Below are 19,625 nucleotides of genomic sequence, written 5' to 3' on the forward strand. Positions count from 1 at the left end.
TACCCACTGTAGGTGTAAGAGAAGATGTTCTGCCAATATTGCCTTCCCTCTGCCAAATTGCCCTCCACGCTTTAACGGTATTGATAACTGCTGGATTATGGCAATATTCCCTAAGTGTCCTCATTTTGTCCAAAAACCGCAAGCCAGTCAGGGGGCAACTTGATTGGGAGGTTTTGATATCTAACCATATTGAAAGAGGGTCCCCACAGGCCCAATCACTCACGTAGGATAACAGTGAGCTTAGTTGGTAGCTTTTAATGTCTGGGAGATCCACTCCTCCTATTCTGTGAGGCAATTGCAGTTTAGCTAATTTACTAAGGGGCCGCTTACAATGCCAAATAAAAGAGCTGAACCAGCCGTTCAGTCTCCTGAACGTTTGCTTATCAAAAATCGGGGAGCATCTGTATTGGGTACAACAAACAGGGGAGAATATTCATCTTAATAAGCGCTATCTGACCCAACCACGAGACTGGAAACGCCTTCCATCTTTGAAGGTCTTGTTTGCTTTTATCAAATAATTGAACAAAACTAGCTTTGAACAACCAGTCCAGAACTGGAGTAATAAGTATGCTCAACTAGACAAAACCTCCTTGTGACCACTTAAATGGGAATCAATATTCACCCTCAAGACCTAGTACCTTCGTAAGATCACCCACAGGCATAGCCTCTGATTTTGCAAGATTAATCATGTACCCTGAAAATGCGAGGAACCGAAACAGCTGAATTTGACCAAAAAAAGGACATCGTCCGCATACAATGAAATTTTCTGCAGTTTTGACCCCACTTCTGGAGCTGATATACTGGGATCCCTACAAATGGCCTCTGTCAATAGTTCGATCACCAAAGTAAAAAGCAATGGTGAAAGGGGACAGTCCTGCTGGCTGCCCCTAAAAATGTTAAAATTGCTGTGAATCACACTCCATTGGTGATGACCGTATTGGGAGGGTTACTGTACAGAACCTTTACCCATCTTATAAAGACTTTGCCCAAGCCAAACTGCTCCAGAGTATAAAAAGGTACAGCCACTCAACTCAGTCAGATGCCTTCTGTGCATCTAGGGAAATCACCAATCCCTGTATTGACTGTGTTGACACACTTGAATTACATTAAACAGCCTCCTAACATTATTGGAGGATCTGCAGCCCTTTATGAAGTCTGTCTGATCCCCTTTAATAATAGAAGGTAACACAGTCTCCAGCCTTAACGTGAGAGTGGATTTCGAGTGAATTTTAAAGTCCACATTTAAGAGTGAAATGGGCCTGTACGAAGCACTGTCCTCCAGGACCTTCCCTTTTTTAAGAATAAGTGAAATATTGGCCTCTCTCAGAGATGGCAGAAGGCAATCATGGCTGTATGAGTCATTTGAACATGTTGAGCATTGGGGCTGACAATATGTTTATAAATTCCTTATAGAATTCGCTGGGAAGTCCATCAGGATCAGACACCTTTACACTCTGAAGCTGCTTCTCAGCCTCCTGCTCCTCTTGCTCTGATTAGGGGGCTTTGAGAAAAGATTCTTATTCGGGGGTCACACCTGGGAGCTCCAGATCCTTGGAAAAAGGACTCCATCTTGGCCCACCCCTCCTCATAGCCCTCTGATTGGTATAATTCAGAGTAAAATCTCTGAAATGCCACATTACTCTTTTTGGAGTCACATGTTAGGTTCCAGACCCTTCCCTAATCGCCGTAATGGCTGAAGGGGCGCTCGCTTTTCCTGATGAGATATGATAAGTATTTGCCTGGCCTGTCACCATGCTTATGTAACCTTTACTTTGCGAAAGTAAGCTCCTTCTTTGCTGTCTGCGTGAGCATGGAATTCAATGCAGACCACAGCGCTGTAATTCTCTGTAACTTGACCAAAGAGGGTCTGTCAAAGTAAGCCTTCTCGGCTGCTTTTAACCATGTTTTGAGGAGATGTTGCTGCTCACCCTTTTGCCATTTCCTACTGGTGGAGTAGGAAATAACTAATCCCCTGGCATTGGCTTTGGCAGTTTTCCAAAGGACAGACCAGCTACTAACTGAGCCTGAATTAATGTCTAGGAACGCCCAAAATTCCTTACTCCGCAAGGACTCCACAAACTTATTATCTTTGAGGATAAAGGGATCCATTTGCCAGTGCCTTGCACCCACTGTAACATCCTTAACCTTAATCATAACGTACACTGGAGCATGATTGGGGATGGTAATATTACCGATCGTACAAGTCCAAGGTTGCCATGGGCATCAGAAAAAAAATCATTCCTGGTGTGACTTCTGTGTGGAGTGGGAAAAAAAAGTAAAATCCCTGCCTGTAGGGTGGAGATACCTCCAAATGTCTACCAGCCCTAACTCCATACACAAATCCACTAATTGTTTAGTTTGTACAGAGGGATCAGGGGACCTCTGGGCAACCTGTCCACTGTGGGATTCATAAGACAATACAATCTCCCCCTATGATGGTATGCCAGGACTCGAGACTGGTCAGTTTAGAGAACGCATCTACCAGAAATTTGAGAGGATGGGCCGGAAGGCAATAATCATTTAAAACACCATATTCTTCCCGTTTCTCAGGACTTTGAGAATTACAAACCTCCGGTGTGTATCTTTAACACAGTAACTTAAATGGGAGATTCCTCCTAACCAGTATTGTCACTCCCCTACTTCTGGTATTAAAAGATGAAAAGTAAACCCGATCAAAGCCATTCTGCTGTAGCTCCTTATCATCCAAGTGTGTGTCCTGTAACAAAGCAATATTTAATCAAACGATTAAACATTTTAGATTCCAGAGAGAAGGAACTTGAAATGCAAATCGCCGAGCCTTAGTGTCACAAGATCCATCGAACATAAATACTACATAAACTAAGACCACTACAGTTATCAAACCTACAAAGCTATCAAGGGGATTATATACAACAAAAACAAACCAACGAATAAAGCGCCAATGGTGCTGAATAGGGGAATTCACCCCCTGCCTAAAGGGGGCAACTACCTATCCCAAAACCCAATTTCCCATCCCATTGCCAAGACTGCAGCCCAGGCATTTAAATTACCTGAACCGGGTATCAACTACCCATAAGTAGGCATCTAGCCATCCCAATTATTTTCCCTCCTCCTAGCTAGAGCTGCACTGCAAACATGAGCAGAAAAGAAAGAAAATATACCATGGAATAGCAATGTAAATAAAAATTTTTTTTAGAAGAAAGGGGATAAATACCCCACCCATCCTTTGGTATAAGTTAACTTAAAAATTGAAATGGCCACCATCATAGTTTAAGCCAGATTATTACCAATTAAAAAAGTAGGAAAAGAAAGCCCCAACTGGACTTCCTCTGTTTTTTAGGGAAAATACAAAGGCATAACGAAACAACACTACTATTAGTAAATCGTTCAGATTAAGTTAATTTGTCCACAAAGTCTCTTGCCTTCTGTGACGTGTCAAAGATAGGTACGATTCATCTCAGGTGAATCGAAGCACTGCTGGATACCTCAGAGAGTACTGGATCCCGAGCTCCCTCAGTCGTCTGTTGACACTGTCATAGGATTTTCTTTACTGGATCACCGCTGCTGAGAGGTCCTCAAAGAACATGATCTTCGGGCCCTTGTAAATTAGGGCCTTTGGATCCACACCCTGGATTCTGGAAGCTTCCACAATTCTCTCCTTATCTCAATAGTGATGAAACCGCATCAGGAGAGGACGAGGACGTTGACCCAGACCTAACCTCTGTGCCGTGACGTGGTGAACCCTCTCGATCTTCGAGCCTCTCATTCCAGCCTCCAAGTTAAGGAATTTCGGCAGCCAGTCCTCAGTAAATTTCACCGGCCACTCACCTTCCTTACCCTCTGGCAGAGTGACAATCCGAATATTTTTTCTCCTGCCCCTGTTCTCAAGATCACCCACTTGGTCATGCAAATTGCAGACCTGCATCTCCAGGGCTTGGATCCTATCCTTGGAGGAACTGATTTCAGCTTCCACCACTGTGACTCTGCGTTCAACCTCATCCGTCCTTTTCTCCCTGGTCTCTCAGCTGCTGTTCATACTTCTACAGCATGATAGAGATCGGGGCCAGCTTCTCCTCTGTCTGCTTATCCAACATCTTGCGAGATTTCGTGAGTTCCTTCACTAGGGCCTGGTAAGTAATAGAGTCCGAGGATCCTGCAGCTGGGTGGATGCTTCTCCTCCCTTCTTCGGCATCTGTGGATAAGTTGATTTTCAACAATTTTCTGTGACTCTGCAACTTTTCTAGAGTCCCAAGATATCACGACTGTCCGGGTTGGTTGGGTTATAAGTTTGTTACGCTTGTGCTGCGGTGCAGTGTGGAGCTGTGCGATGTGATCCTCTTAGATCGCTGCCATCTTGGATGCCACCCAATCCCTTCTTGACCTCGCTTTTGTGCTCTCTACCTTACTGCCACTGCTTTCTGGAATGTAGCACCCAATGGGAGCAAGAGATTCCAAAATTTTCACCTCTCCATTGGAAGTGGATTCAGCTGGAAACATTGCATTTCAGGTTTTGATATTAGATTATGCCGTCAATACATTAAAGAATTTAGAAGTGGTGCTAACCCTATGTTAGAGAATGATGTGACGAGGAACTGCAAAAAAAGTGGGAAAGAAGTAGCATTGTAAGAAAGAAAAATATTGAACGTTCAGGACTATCCTATACCCTATAATTGCTATAGTTCTATGATTGAATGTGCAAGAAAAAAATCCCAGTAAATTGTCAGCAAAAGGGTCAAAAAGGAAAAAAAAAACAGTAATGTTCTTCAAAGGATTATAACCTCAGCCTAATCCAGAAAATGCAGCTGCCGGATCAGCCAACTATGAGACAGGTAGGCTGGAGGGGAATGGAACTGGTGTGCAGTAATGTGGTGTTTTATATTGCCAGATCATAAGCAGTGATCTTTTGTGCAAACAAGAACAGTCGAAAGCTTAGGCATTGAATGCTACCTGTTGATTAGTAGGGAACCGTAAGTTATGAGTATACAATTGATTCCACCCTTTGTGCCATCCTGAAAGCTAAGGAAAAGAGATGACCTTTAAACAGAACTTAGTTGAAAGGAAGGGTGAATTGGTTCATGAAATGAATGCAGAGATGACAAAAATGATGTCTGTGCAATTAAAGCTCTGAACACTGCTACCCTGTTTGTGGAGGATGTAAATGAAAGGGAATGTCAGATGTAAGGATGAAGAGGCCTGGTTTTCCTTGCAGAACAGGGCCTTGCTGCATCAAAGACTGCCCTCATTGTGCATTAAATGTATCACAAAATGACAAAACTGCAAGCAAAATGTCAAATAAGTTTTGGTTGCTTGCATTTCATATTGCTGATGGTTCAGAAATCAATCAGAATCACAGTTGTGTTTCTTTTCCTGTGTCCAAAGCTATATATAGCCATTGTTCTGGTGAGCAATAGCAAGACTACGGTCAGCACATACTGAATGCATTTGACATAATGATGAGCTTGAGTTATTTTTCTTTAAACCTGCAACCTGGAAAGATTGAAGCTTTTGTACATTTACAATGACTCTGCTAAGTTTAACTTATGCTCTGAGGTTATTTGATTTTCCTCCATAGAGAAAAAAAAAATTCTCTTGTAAATAGAGGGTATGGAGGTAATATATTGTAAATAGATTTTGAGCAAATTTACGATTATATAGATTGAAGATGAAACAATAGGATGCAGGCATGAATGAATTATGGTTTCAAGAGGGAAAGGTCAGTTGTTCTTTGATTTAATAAGCTTTTGCTTTAGCCTCCCAGACTTTAAACAACTCCCATTGAATTGATTTAATTTCTGTCAAAATGGTCAGTGTATTTGAACAGTAAGATGAGTAGAATAATTTCAACCTCTACACAGTAAAAAAAAATCAAATGTGTATATCACGTCACTTTATTTTAAATCGTATAATGGGTATTACTTAAATGATAATTGTGCTATCCATATTTAGAGCAACTTATTTCAATTGAATAACAAAGATCTTCTTAATTTTGCAAGGTATTATAAATTGTACAGTACGGTTCTCCCTGGTTTGTGTTGAGTTAGCTTTTGTCAGTCCGATTTTGACAGAGTAATTTCTGCAATGAAGAGTTGGCTGTGACTGAAAGGTCAGGTCAAGGCTACCGGAAACAAACTGAATGGGGCACAACAAATCACAGGTGGAGTTAAATCATTGTCAAACTTTACGAAAGAAATAAACTCTTAGTTGCACTTATTCAGGATATTTCCTAGAATATTGAACAATCAACGCTCCAGACTGGAGGGAAATAGTCACAGGCCCTGTTCTGACCCAAGGAGCAAGTATGTGTGGCTGAGGGCAGCAGGAATGGAAGGGAGAAGATCATACCTTGAACCAAACTGGCTGCAGATATGCAAATTTCTTAACGGGCCACCCCAGGTGAATCCTTTTCCTTGCAGAGTTGAATGATAACAGCAATTAGTATCATTTCATCCTTCATTAGCAGACTTGCAGGATCGCCTGTAAATTAAGGCACAACAGGTCATTAAAGATTCCAGATGAGACAAAGCCAGCTGGTTGAGCCAGATTAGATGTTGGATTCTGAAATTGGCCTCAGTGAGTAAAGATTGTGAAGGGTGCAATAAAATGACACCAAGGTTTGTACCCAGCGATTTGTGCTTTAAAAAAGCACAAATATATGTTAAATGAGAACAGAATTAAATTCGGTATTGGTATCCATCATGATTAAACAGTTCGCCAACAGACACTGCTTAGGCACTTTGTTTTATTAATTTATGAGATGTGCACATTGTTGGCTGGTCCAGCATTTATTGCCCATCTGTGATTGCTGTGGAGAAACTGTTGGTGAGCTGTTGTCTTGCACTGCTGCAGTGCATGTTGGTTAGGAACAAGTTTCAAAGTTTTAATGCAGAATCAGATTAGATTAGATTAGACTACTTACAGTGTGGAAACAGGCCCTTCGGCCCAACAAGTCCACACCGCCCCGCCGAAGCGTAACCCACCCTTACCTAACACTACGGGCAATTTAGCATGGCCAATTCACCTGACCTGCACATCTTTGGAGTGTGAGAGGAAACCGGAGCACCCGGAGGAAACCCACGCAGACACGGGGAGAACGTGCAAACTCCACACAGTCAGTCGCCTGAGTCAGGAATTGAACCCGGGTCTCTGGTGCTGTGAGGCAGCAGTGCTAACCACTAATTACTCAGCACAGAATTCTCAGCCTCTGTGATCATAGTAGTTATTAGGCTGGTCCACTTCAGGTTTTGGTCATGGTAACCCTCAATGCTGATAGTGGGGTTTCAGCAATGGTTATGCTATTGAATTTCAAAGGGAAATGGTCAGATTCTATCTTGTTTTAGATGGTTATTGTCTTGGCATTTGTATGACCTGAATATAATCTACCACTTATTAGCCTAAGCCTGGGTGTTGTCCAAGTCTTGCTGCATACAGACATGAACCGTTCCAATATCTGAGGAGTTGTGAATGGTGCTGAACAATGTGTAATCAGTCAAGAAGCTCCCCACTCTGTGTATATGATGAAGGAAAGATCATTGGTGAAGCAGCTGAAAATAGTTGGGCTTGGGATGCTACCTGAAGTGTTTGCTCCAGTGATACTCTGGAACAGCGGTGATAGACCTCCAATAACCACAACCATCTTTATTTGCGCAAAGTATGACTCCAGACAGTGGAGCACCTTCTACTGAGTCTAATTTTGCTGGGGCTGCTTGATGTAATACTCAGTCAAGGGCAGTTACTCTCAATTCGCCTTTATCCGGAAGATAATTTCAAATGTTTATTAAATGTGAAAAATTGAATATTTCTGACAAGTCAGTTTTCATATACTTTTGATTAAATACAAACTTTATTGCCTTTGATTCAAATTTATATACTGTCTTGACACGCCTTGGCGTTGTATGCTCGATTAATTTGATTTAAGTATTAAGTACAGTGGTCCAGATTGTGAAAAATCAGAACCAAGACGCATTGAAACCTAGTGGGAGGGTGGGCTTTGTGATGATTGACTTGTTGGGTGGGCAGTGTCAGGTGTCTTGAGCAGGCCACTTGAAGGTGTAATGTAATACAATGTCATCCTTGGAATTTGTTCAGGCAGACTCAGCAGTCTGTGGATTACTTAAAAGGTGTCATTAATTTGGAGCCAATGAAAAGGTATTAACAACTGCTTTGAAGATGTCAGCGTGGAGTGGGGAAGCACCTGTTGGACCTGCTGTGGACAGTGGTGTGATGGGATGGGTTTTTCCTGGAAGAAGGACCATGACATTTGAACTATTTTAGGAATTTGTCGGGATACTGGAACATTTAATGGAAAACCTGGAGTGTTCTCGAAAAACCAACATGTCTACTCATTGTAGCCATATGCCTATGTGTCTTAAAGGCCTTTCTTAAACTGACACAAGTTCTCAACTTGAACTTCTAATTGATTCTTTGCCTGTTTGGGATCATACTTACTTTGTTTTCTATTCTTGCTAATCTGTCCCTTTTTTTTTAAAGTATCATGACCAAACTTGTTGACTATATTCCTGGTGTGGTATGGCCAATGCATTACTCCTGTTGTGGCTTTGAATCCCAATATGTTGGTTTATTATACTGCTCATTTTCTCAATAATTGAAACTGTTGTGTCTCCTCAGGTGTTTTATTCTCTCCCTCTGCTGATTCTGTCCCTTTACTTCACACCACACCATTTTTGTTTCTTTTTTTGTCTACAGCACAACATGTTGCAATTGTTCAAACAGAAATTAATTTGCCATTTGTTTCCCTAGTTGCATTATATATCTAAGATTTTTTCAAATTATTAAATCCTTTGCACTTCCCATTTTAGTGTCTGTAAATACTGTATAACAATTACACTTAGTTTCTGATCCAGGCCATTTCAGTATGAAAGAAATTATAATCTTATATTATTCCACCCAATGTCTTCTGCTTTCTGATATGATACTTTTTAAGTGTGTGTTATTTCATTTTTTGATCCAAACTACACAATCATATTGTTTCTGATGAAGAATCACCAGACTCGAGATGTTAACTGTTTTCTCTCTGTTGATGCTGCTAGACCTATTGTGTTCCTCCAGCATTATCCATTTTTGTAACCCAATCATCTGTTGGATTCATGTGGGTTTTTCTTTCTTTGTAAGTCTCACAAGGTTCCTTGTCAAAGAATTTTTAAAAGTTCAAATCCAAATTTAGATTAGATTAGATTACGTTACCTACAGTGTGGAAACAGACCATTTGTCCCACTAAGTCCACGCCAACTCTCCAAAGAGTAACCTACCTAGACCCATTCCCCTACATTTAGCTTGGCCAATTCACCTGACCTGCACATCTTTGGATTGTGGGAGGAAACCCACGCAGACATGGGGAGAATGTGCAAACTCCACACAGACAGTGGCCCGAGGCTGGAATCGAAGCTGGGTCCCTGACACTGTGAGGCAGCAGTGCTAACCACTGAGCCACTGTGCTGCCCAGGATGTTCTCTTTCTAAATCGTTATTGGTACTTGTCCAACCTATTTAGTATAGTTCCTACAATTTTACCTGCTCTTGAAAGACTAAATACTTCCATCCATGAGATTGTCTCCATTATAGATATTTTCATTTAATTTTGTGAAAGGGAAGATTTTAACTTTTTCTGCTAGAGCTATAACTGAGTGGTCTAAGGCAAATCCAGTATTCTTAATGCAGAAAGAGATCATTTACACCATATTCATATATTCTTGCCCTGCAGACATACTTAAAGCTGTGCATAATGTAGTGAAGGTAATTCTAAACATAAGCTGATGTTACGTGCCTCTTCATTCTCTGTTTTAACAGCAATAGGTGTTCAGCGATTGTTTTTGTAACTTTTAATTTTAAGTGTTTTAAAAACTATTAATACATTATTGATCTCTGGAAGGGGGGAAAATGTTTTCAAAATGTTAGTTCCACTTTTATAAATTTATTTCCTTGTCACTTGATTCCAGCTCATCAAGCTCTGAAGTAGTTAAAAAACAGAAGGTGGATAACATTGACAGAAGTGATCATGATGGTAGGTGTTAATTTCAAAACTGTCTTTACCGTCTCTGCTATCTGTTCTGTATTAGCCAGAAATAACTCCAGATTGAGTAGTGTGTTGCGGTCTGTTTAACATTCACCAATGTGAAACTGTGAAGTCACTTTTTTGATTATAATCCTCTGTAGTTTGCATTCTATATGCCATACTAGTTTTAAATTGTTTCAGCTGGAATCTTAGAGTCATACAGCATGGAAACAGACCCTTTGGTCCAACCAGCCCATGCTGACCATGTTCCCAAACTAAACTAGTCCCATCTGCCTGCATTTGGCCCATATCCTTCGTAATCACGTATCTTTTAAACATTGTAACTGTACCTGCATCCACCTCTTTCTCTGGTAGTTCATTCCACACACTAACCATTGTGTGTGTGTGTAAAAAAAAAGTTACTCCTCCTGTCCTTTTTAAATCCGTCTCCTCTCACCTTAAAAAATGTGCCCCCTACTTTTGAACTCCCCCACCTTGGGGAAAAACACCTTTGCTATTCACCTTATCTATGTCCCTCATGATTTTATAGCCCTCTATAAGGACACTCCTCAACCTCCTATGCTCCAGTGGAAAATGTGCCAGCCTATCCAGGTTATTTTTATAACTTAAACTCTCCATTCCTGGCAACATTCTGGTAAATCTTTTCTGAACCCTATCCAGTTTAAAAATAGTATTTCTATAACAGGGTGACAAGAACTGTCACAATACTCCAGAATAAGCCTCACCAACATCCTGTATACCCTCAGCATGATATCCCAACTTCTATACTCATAGGTCTTTCTGTTCTTCAACACTACACACGGCCCTACCATTAAATGTGTAAGTCCTAGTTATTTTTACTTCTGCCCTATCCCACCCAAAACAGCAAGGAGGCTGCTACTTTTTTCATTGCTTCTACTCTATCTGGGGTGCAGTTCAATAGGCATGGGCCACTGTGAATGCACCCCCACCAAAGGCATAGCATCTGAGTCTGATCCTGCTCTTAAGTACATGAATGTGTAGTTATAGCCACTGTATCATGGTTATGGCAGGAACTGGTTTCTTTTTCAACGTTCTCCTCCTCCTCCTCCTCTCCCCCCCATCATTGCCCACAGGCATTGATGCATATTTTCACTACAGTTTGACTGTAGCACTGACAAAGAATCCTCCTCATCTCAGCACTTCAGTACCACATCGGGTGTACATTTCCCATTGATTCATCAGTTAGTCTTTAGCAATATCTCTTTGGTTTGCATTGTATTTGGTGCATTATGATTTTAATCTGGTACCTATTTTGATATCAGACATAACCTCAACTACAAGTTTGGGTACTGTACTTTTCAGTTCTAGGTTTATATATGTTTAGGATCACCATCATTGGTCTCACCCCTTGGGTTAGGCCATTAAAGTTTGCCCTCGCTAATATCTAGTTATGTGAAATGATTAGATTGTCAAATCTAGCAGTGAATTATAACAATGAAAATCCCTTTAAAGAACTGGATACATTACTGATTGGGTGACTTGTGAGATTATTCTATCCTTTAGAAGTCTGATGAACTCTAATAAAACAAATTAGTCTTTGGAATATGTGGATATAAAGACTAATAATTAGATCTTGTTTTACCTTACTCCATGACACATGATATATCTAATAGTGAAAATGAAGCATGCTGTACTTGGTGTTGTACACTGCCGTCAAATCTGTGCATGTCACTGTGAAATTGAGCTTGCATTGTACATTGGTAATGCAACTTATATTAGCAAGATACACATATTGGACTAACACCCTTGTGGAATCCATTAGCACTATGCTTAAAATGGGAGTCGACTTACTCCCTGAGACTCTTCCTCACCAGAGTGTTGTCTTTGCAATTTATATTTTCCTTTTTGCTGGAAAGGCTTGATCCCTGACCCTGATCATTATCCAGGTCTTTGAATTTGCCGGTTTGATTGACAGTTCAACTGCTACCCACCAGGAAATTCTCTCAAGCTTGGCATCTGGCGATGCTCAGTGGAAGTAGAAACCTTTTTGACCTTATTTGTGTGAACATCACCAGGAATGTGTTGCAATGTATTAATGGCCTGCTCAACATCTTAAAAGGCTGTGGATAACAGTTTTGATGGCAGTCCTAACTCCCTCATGTGAGCACATTAAAATATCAAGCCCCGTTTTGTTCTTATGATGCCAGTCTTTTATTTTGTCATATCAGATTTTTACTTTAGTCATATCAACTGAATCTGTCTTGAAAAACCTATTGCAACTGCAAAATGCCTTCTCAACATGTAGTTGCAAATTGTGAAATATGACAGTGGGATATAACCTTTTGTCCAACTTCAAGTTATGCTCCAACTGTTTACTGGGAGTACTCAGGAGTGACTGAAACAATCTTTCAGTCATTTCAGCTGGTGCTGCTTTACTTTGCTAGTAATTTCCTTGTTTTAAACCACAGTCCTCACTCCCAATAAGTAGCTGACTTCCACAAAGAATTATGACATAATCATAAAACACATGTATGCTTGATGGATTTTGAGCACTAGAACATAGTAGCAGAACATAATGAAATAATTTGTAATTTTGATTGCCTTTGGAATGCTCTCTCCTTTTTTGAGTATACAGACAAAGTACTGCAAGTTCTAAAGATATAAATGGAATACGCTAGAATATTCAACTGTATTTCTTCAAAATGTAGCAATTCATAGCGTGATAGCCAATGTGCGCTTGTACCGGGGCAAAGCCCTTAGTAGAAAGACTAGCTAATCTGTTTACATGACACTGGGGATATAATTGTAGGCCAGGGCAGAGGAGAATTCCACTTCTTCAATGTCTCAATGGCTTGTTGACTTAGATTATGCTCTAGTCATATGTTGGAGCATGGGTCCAGGAACCTTTGACTCTCTCTCATCATATAGTCAGTCTAGTCCAATAAGCCCGCTTCTTTTCATCAGTCAGTGAAATTGGTTATTCTGGATTTGTGTTTTACAACATATCCATAATATATAATGAAATCACTACTGATAGATGCTTTTTATTTTAAGTTAAACCTCTGCAAATGTTGCTTTGTAAGTGTGATAGTGCGGCAGTGTTGTATCCTTTGACACTGTTTGGCAAGTTTAGATTGGCTGTTGGATCATGATCAATATTATGAACTGTAGTTGGAGAAAACTGAAGTAAAACAAAGTATACCAAACAAGTATTCTGTTGTAGAAGTTTCGTAAGCATTGGAGATTAATAATCAACTTGTCAGCCCTGCACGGAGTAAACCTTTCAGTCATAGCAAGTTGATCATCTCATCTTCATTCCCAGTCCACATAAATAGCTTATTATCAGTGACAAAATGCAAACCACTAAAATAGCTGGCTAGCTGGAATATTTATTTTTGGGAAATTTTTCACTTTGCAGGAACTCTCTCAGCTCCAACGGTGAAAATGTTCTTGAGTGATTTGGGTTCTGTTCCATGAAGGCTGACACTGTGGGAAGAGGCTTTCTTGTAAGGAGGTGGAATTATTAGATGGGAAATGACCCTGTTACATGGGAACGCGGGAAAAATGAGCAGGAGCCATTTGACTCCTCAAGTCTGCTCTGCAATTCGGTTAGATCATGGCAGGTGTCTCTCCATGCCATTTTTCCTGCATTATTCCCATCTCTTTTGATATTTTGGACATCTATCAAATTTTGCCTTGAATATGTTCCATTGTTGAAAATTACACATTCAATAGCTACAGACTGGAAATTGGTGCAAATCTAAAAATAAAGTTTCAAAAATAAAAGACTTCAGACTGAAGAAACCTAGGGAAGTGGGAAGAAAGGAAGGTTCTGTTGCCCTATTTTTCTCTCTCCCCTGACCAATGGGTAGGATGCTGCACTTAAAATATAGGTGACGGGTGAATCCATCTGCTTAATCTCCAAGTCACTACAAAAATTCACTCACAGGGATTTTCAGTCAGAGAGGAGTTATCCTCTGTTAGTTTGATGAACATAAAAATTGGGAGCAGAAGTTGGTGATTCAGCCCATCATGCTTGCTCCCACCATTCATGGCTATCAATGCATATTTTGAATGGCAGATTCCAACCTGCCCCCGATAATCTTTGATTTCTTTGCATAACAAGAACCTGCCTAAAAAATATTCAATGACATCACCTCCACCACCTTCTCTGGCCAAGTGTTATAAAGTCATACAACCTTCTGAGGGAAGAATATTCTCTTCATCTTTGCCCTAAAAGAGTAATCCCTAATTTTTAAATAGTGCCCCCTAGTTCTGGACTCACCCAGAAGAGTAAACATACTTTTCCTTGCACGCCTTATCAAGACTGTTCAAGGTCTTATCTACTTCAATTAAATCACCCCTCACCCATCTAATATAATGAAAACAAGCCTGGCCTGTCCAATTTTTCAACATGTGACAACCTGCTCATGCCAGGTATCAATCCAGTAAATCTCCTCTGAATTACCACCAGTATGTTTATATTCTTCTTTAAATAAAATGATCAAAACTGCAATCGGTATATGAGATGCTGTCTTTCCAATGCCCTGTAAAATTAAATCTTTCCTGTTCAATTCCTCTCATAATAAAGGGGAGCATCCCAGTGGTCTTCCTGATCACAGGTTGTACCTGCATACTAACTTGTTGTCACTCATGCACTAGAACACCTGGATCCCTAGGTACTTTAGAATTCTGTAGTCACTTCTCATTTGTTTATTCTTCCTGCCAAAGTTAACTTCATTTTTTCCCACATTATATGCTATCTGCCAAACTTCTGCACTTTAAGTACTTGTATCTGTTTGCATCTTCCTTATGACCTTCTACACAACATTCTTTCCAACTTAGCTTTAAGTCATCTGCAAATTTAGCTACCATGCCTTTGATCCCCTCATCTAAATCATTGAGAGAAATTGTAAAAGGCTGCGGGTCCAGCAAAGATATCTTTCATCACATCCTGCCAACCAGAAAAATACACATTTGTGCATACTCTGTTTTCTGCTAGCCAGCCTACCTTTTGGCAAGCCTAAATATTGTCACCCTCTATGCCATGAACCACTACCTTGTGTGATTAACTTTGATGTGGAAAGGATTCCTGATGAAGGCTTTTGCTTGAAACATCGATTTTCCTGCTTCTCGGATGCTGCCTGACCAGCTGTGCTTTTCCAGCACCACATTCTTGACTTTGATGTGGAAACCCTTGTCAGATTATTTCTGGAAATGCAAGTACAGTACATCTACATGCTCACCCTCTTTTATTTTCCCAGTCACAGGCTGGTTCTCACCTGTGCTTGTGGCTGAAAGGTCAACAATAAATATCAGAGAGAAACCAGCTGTAATTGGAGCCTTAGATATGCTGGCAGTAAGGGGGTTGCTGAAAGCTGGGAGCAGAAATCTTAAGGCTGAGAACCTGAGGCAGAGGGCGGGAGGCTGGAGTGGCCACTCTTTATGTTGAGATTGGAGTGCTGAGAGCATCCTTTTTGTTGGACTGACTATCTGCTTGGCTGATGTGGAGGAGACAAAGATGCTGGAAAGAGGTAATTGGATGTGCAAGGCCCAATGTACAGTGATGAATAAATTAGGATACCTTTGTGTATCATTGTTGATGGCCCTGGGCCATTTAAGAGGTAAGTAAAATCTCTGTCGCTCCCCAGTGTTCTCCTTTATGTGCTTTCTTGGGTAGATTCCTTTGGCTACTTAACCAACTATCAACATTATTTTTAGATAAGTTAATGTAGTCAGTTTTTTCATATCCCATGAGCTACCTCCTCCGTGTTTAGGCCTTTCCAGTAGGTGATGTTATGAAAATCAGGATTGGGTGTGTTTTTTCAACCCCTTTATGTCTGTCCCTCAGCCTGTGTAGACCTGTCAGATGGGCTTTTTGGTCTCTGACTGTCTGCCTTCCAATGGGATAGTATCTTGTCTTTGCTTGCCCGGATGAGGACGCCAGGGGTGGGAGGATACAGGGAAGCTGGGTGGGGAGGCGAGATGCTGGAGGCTGCAAAGTGGGTGAACAGAAACTCCAAGAAGATGGGAGGGTAAGGAGGCAACAAAAGGCTAGGAAGGTGAGGGAATGTGCAAGGGTATAGGTGGGAAAGGGAGTACAAGGAGGTAGTTTGGTGAGGGCATCTGCAAGGTCAGGGAAGAGACAGGGTGGTTGCAAAGTTTTAAACCTAACTAAAAAGGAAAACTCTGTAAAATAGGAGCTAGGAAATCTTGAAATCACTGGTGTAATGAATTATTTTGCAAATGATTTATTTGTGCCCTGGTGGGATGCACGCTAGAAATGGTTTGGAAGAGCCGTTCACATACTTGGGCTAAATTCTGTCAAAGCAGAAGAGATCTTGCATGTGGGTGGTATTGTTGATGAAGTTAGTTCCTTGTACGTCTGCCAAGGATGCCTGAATAGTTAGGAAGGACCTCATGCTGTGGGAAAGAAATCACTGTTTGAAGTATTATTAGATGTTGTGTGAGTCGCCTTCTTTGAGTTACTTAAGCTTTTCATTAGCTGCTACACCACAGGGCTTAATGTTAGGATCAAAATATCTTTGTGTCAATAGCTTTTGCAGTGCACTTGAATTTTACAAATTAATTTTAAAAACAAGCCCCATCAAAATCCCACAGTTGTCAGTAGATGGATATTTGAGAATATGATGCCTAATTTCTAATACCATGTTAGGTCCAGTAGTATTAAAAGTTATTTGCATCATTGTGGGATTGATGTGTAACTACCTTTCTGTGGATATTGGAAAAAGTTAAACTGTAGTTAGGCTGTTCTGTATATATTTTTTTACTGAGGCGATTCTGCTGTTTATATATTTTTTTCTTTCCAATCCCCAGGTTTTTTTAAATTATTCCCCGCCAAACAGTGGTAGTGCTTATTTTCCCCAGCACCCATGTTGTATGTGCAGGTGTGAGACACAGTGACAAACAACAAGTGCATAGATCTTTATTCATTTTTAGGCTGTACTGTGTTGTGTCACTTAATTTGATTCTTCTTACAGATGATGACCCCTGCAGTCAACCAGAGTCTGATTTCTTAACTGGCACAGCAATCCAGCATCCTTCAGCAAGTGTGTGTGTTGGAATTCTCCCAGGCCTTGGAGCTTACTCAGGGAGCAGTGACTCAGATGCAGAGTCCAGCTCAGACAGTGACATTATCATCAACACTGGAGGTCGAATCATCTCTTCAGTCTTTCGGTCCCACCCTTTTCCTGAAAGCCCGTGAAGTGAAATATTCAAGATGGTGTTTTGTTTGTGTAAGGGTGCTTTGTAACAGCAGGTTCCTGCATAAAATGGTAAAGAAAAGGTTTGTTTTTGGCTTCTTCACCTCTGACAGCCATGTGCGAATACAAAATTTCAAATCCTGATTCAAACTCTGATTAGATATTGCAGCAGTTAACTGTGTAGAGGTGAATGCCTTTGGACTTGAATCCAAGGGTGAGATACATTGTTGAATATTGTCAACATTTTAAGTGTAAATAATCCTTTTTACACTCGCATGCTGAAGTAATACAGCTACTTATAAGTTAAGACAATAGAAATGGTAGCCATACTTTGGCTGGTAATGTACAGTGATGAATAAATTAGGATACCGGTGTGTATCATTGTTGATGGCCCTGGGCCATTTAAGAAGTAAATAAAATCTCTGTCGCTCCCCAATGTTCTCCTTCGTGTGCTTTCTTGGGTACTTTCCTTTGGCTACTTATCTTTATTTTTAGATAAGTTAATGTCAGTTTGTTTGATATCCCATGAGCTACCTCCTCTGTGTTTTGGCCTTTCCAGTAGGTGATGTCATGAAAATCAGGATTGGGTGTGTTCTTCTTAACCCCTTTATGTCTGTCCCTCAGCCTGTCAGATGGGCTTTTTGGTCTCTGACTGTCTGCCTTCCAGTGGGACATGAATGCTTGTCTTTGCTTGCCATACAGTCACTGCAGACAGCTATCTTCATGGCGAAATGTCAAGTTGAACTTGCTCATAACTAATTTGCTTCAGCATCTCAGTGCTGCAGATCACTAACAATTTGCATGTTCACGTGAAGTATTCATCTATAGTTAGTCCGAAACCTCAAAGAAAGAAAAAGGCAAAAATAAATTAGTAGTAATAAAGAAAGGTTTCTATTTTTACAGTGCCTTGCACACCTCTTAGTACAGCTCAGTGTGTCACAGCCAAGTGTATTAAGTGTTGTTTTGCAACAAGATGTGTCAGCAGTATGCACAAAGCAAAATGAGATAAATGTAAAGTGAATCTGTTTTGAGTGTTTGTGTTTGAGAGTTAAATTTGGCAAGGACACTAGGTAAAATCTGATTCACCCCTGTGAAAGGTACTAAAAGTCTTCTTGTTTTAATCAATGTTATGAATCCTGGAAAACTGAAATTAAGAAACATCCTGGAAATACTCAGGTCAGGTAACATCTGTGAAGAGAAACAGTTTACGTTTCAAGTTGATCGTGACCTTTCATTCTAACAGTTTCCGATGAAACATTTTTTTAAACCCTCATCGAAGCAGGCAGAATGGTGCTTTGATTAATCAGAAAGATAGCTTTTTCACCAAAGTTGGATTCCCTCTACTGTGCTGAAGTATCAACTCCAGTTCTTTAACCCATGATTTTCTCGGTGTGAGAGTGCTTCCCCTAAGCAAAGCTAATGCCCTAATTATACCATGGATGTGCTTCAAGTACATTGGTGGCTTTGTGGACTTGACTTTATATCTTCCCCATGTTGGGATCAAATATGTGAAAATTGCTGCCTTGTAACTCTGTTATTCACAAAAATGGCAATACAGATGAATAGCTGGTGGCTGAATACTATTTACATATGGTGCTTCACTCCAGAAAGGACAAAACTACCTTTTTTTGTTGTATAGGTTTGATGTCTGTCCCAGTATGAGATGAATGCTTGCTACTACTCTACTACAGATATGGATTAATTATAAACTGTCATGTTCTTGACCTCCTGAATTTTTTTCTCAATAGTTTAGAGCTTTAGGTGGTAATGCACAATCATTCGCATTGTTCACCTTGGAACTTTAACACTCACGTTAAAATTGGCTTTCAAAAATGTTAAATGACATTTCCCCATGTGATTTTTAAAACATGATTTTTTAAAGATAAACATTTGTTTTACCTCTGCACAAATCACATCTGTTTTTCACCCTAACATAATTAATTGAATATCTAAGTTGAAAACAAAAGAGAGAAAAGGTAATAAAAAACTTATATAAAAGTGGCATTTTAAAAAAAATGGTGTCTTAAATTTTTTTGGGAAAGAAGATCCTAAATTATGAATAATATACTGCATGACGAAGTCTATCAGGCCTATCTTTTTTTAAACTGGCGAGCAAATCTGTTCCTTTTTGTTCGATTTGTATGTGACGTGACATGCCACTTGTGTGCCATATTAAGACTTTCCTCTACTCCACCGGTGTTACTGCCACAGGACCACAGCACACAGATTCTGCTCTCCCCTCTTTACCTCTAGTGAGAACATTCCCTCTGTTTAGTGTTTACCATCACAATTGCAAATATGTTTTGAAAGTGCAGACTGTATTCTCACAATGATTTCTTGATCTGTTGACTTGTCATTGGTAAGCAAGCGTTTGAAGGAAGAAAACTGGAGAGTTTGTCCAATAAAGCGGTTCCTGCCCATAATCTAAGAAGT

At 40.3% G+C, this 19,625-nt stretch overlaps 1 protein-coding gene across 1 annotated transcript in view; it reads left to right on the forward strand.

Moving 5' to 3' along the window:
* psme3ip1 (proteasome activator subunit 3 interacting protein 1) overlaps nt 1–17,628 on the forward strand; it is a 94,042-nt gene extending 76,414 nt beyond the window's left edge. Inside the window, exons 6-7 of the mRNA XM_072547501.1 lie at nt 9,932–9,996; nt 16,971–17,628. Coding sequence (XP_072403602.1) covers nt 9,932–9,996; nt 16,971–17,194 — 289 coding nt within the window. The 3' untranslated portion in view covers nt 17,195–17,628. The remainder of the gene's footprint in view (nt 1–9,931; nt 9,997–16,970) is intronic.
* Nucleotides 17,629–19,625: the final 1,997 nt, after the last annotated feature.

The sequence above is a fragment of the Chiloscyllium punctatum genome, chromosome 26 (genome assembly GCF_047496795.1).
Source record: "Chiloscyllium punctatum isolate Juve2018m chromosome 26, sChiPun1.3, whole genome shotgun sequence".
In the NCBI taxonomy this organism is placed as follows: domain Eukaryota; kingdom Metazoa; phylum Chordata; class Chondrichthyes; order Orectolobiformes; family Hemiscylliidae; genus Chiloscyllium; species Chiloscyllium punctatum.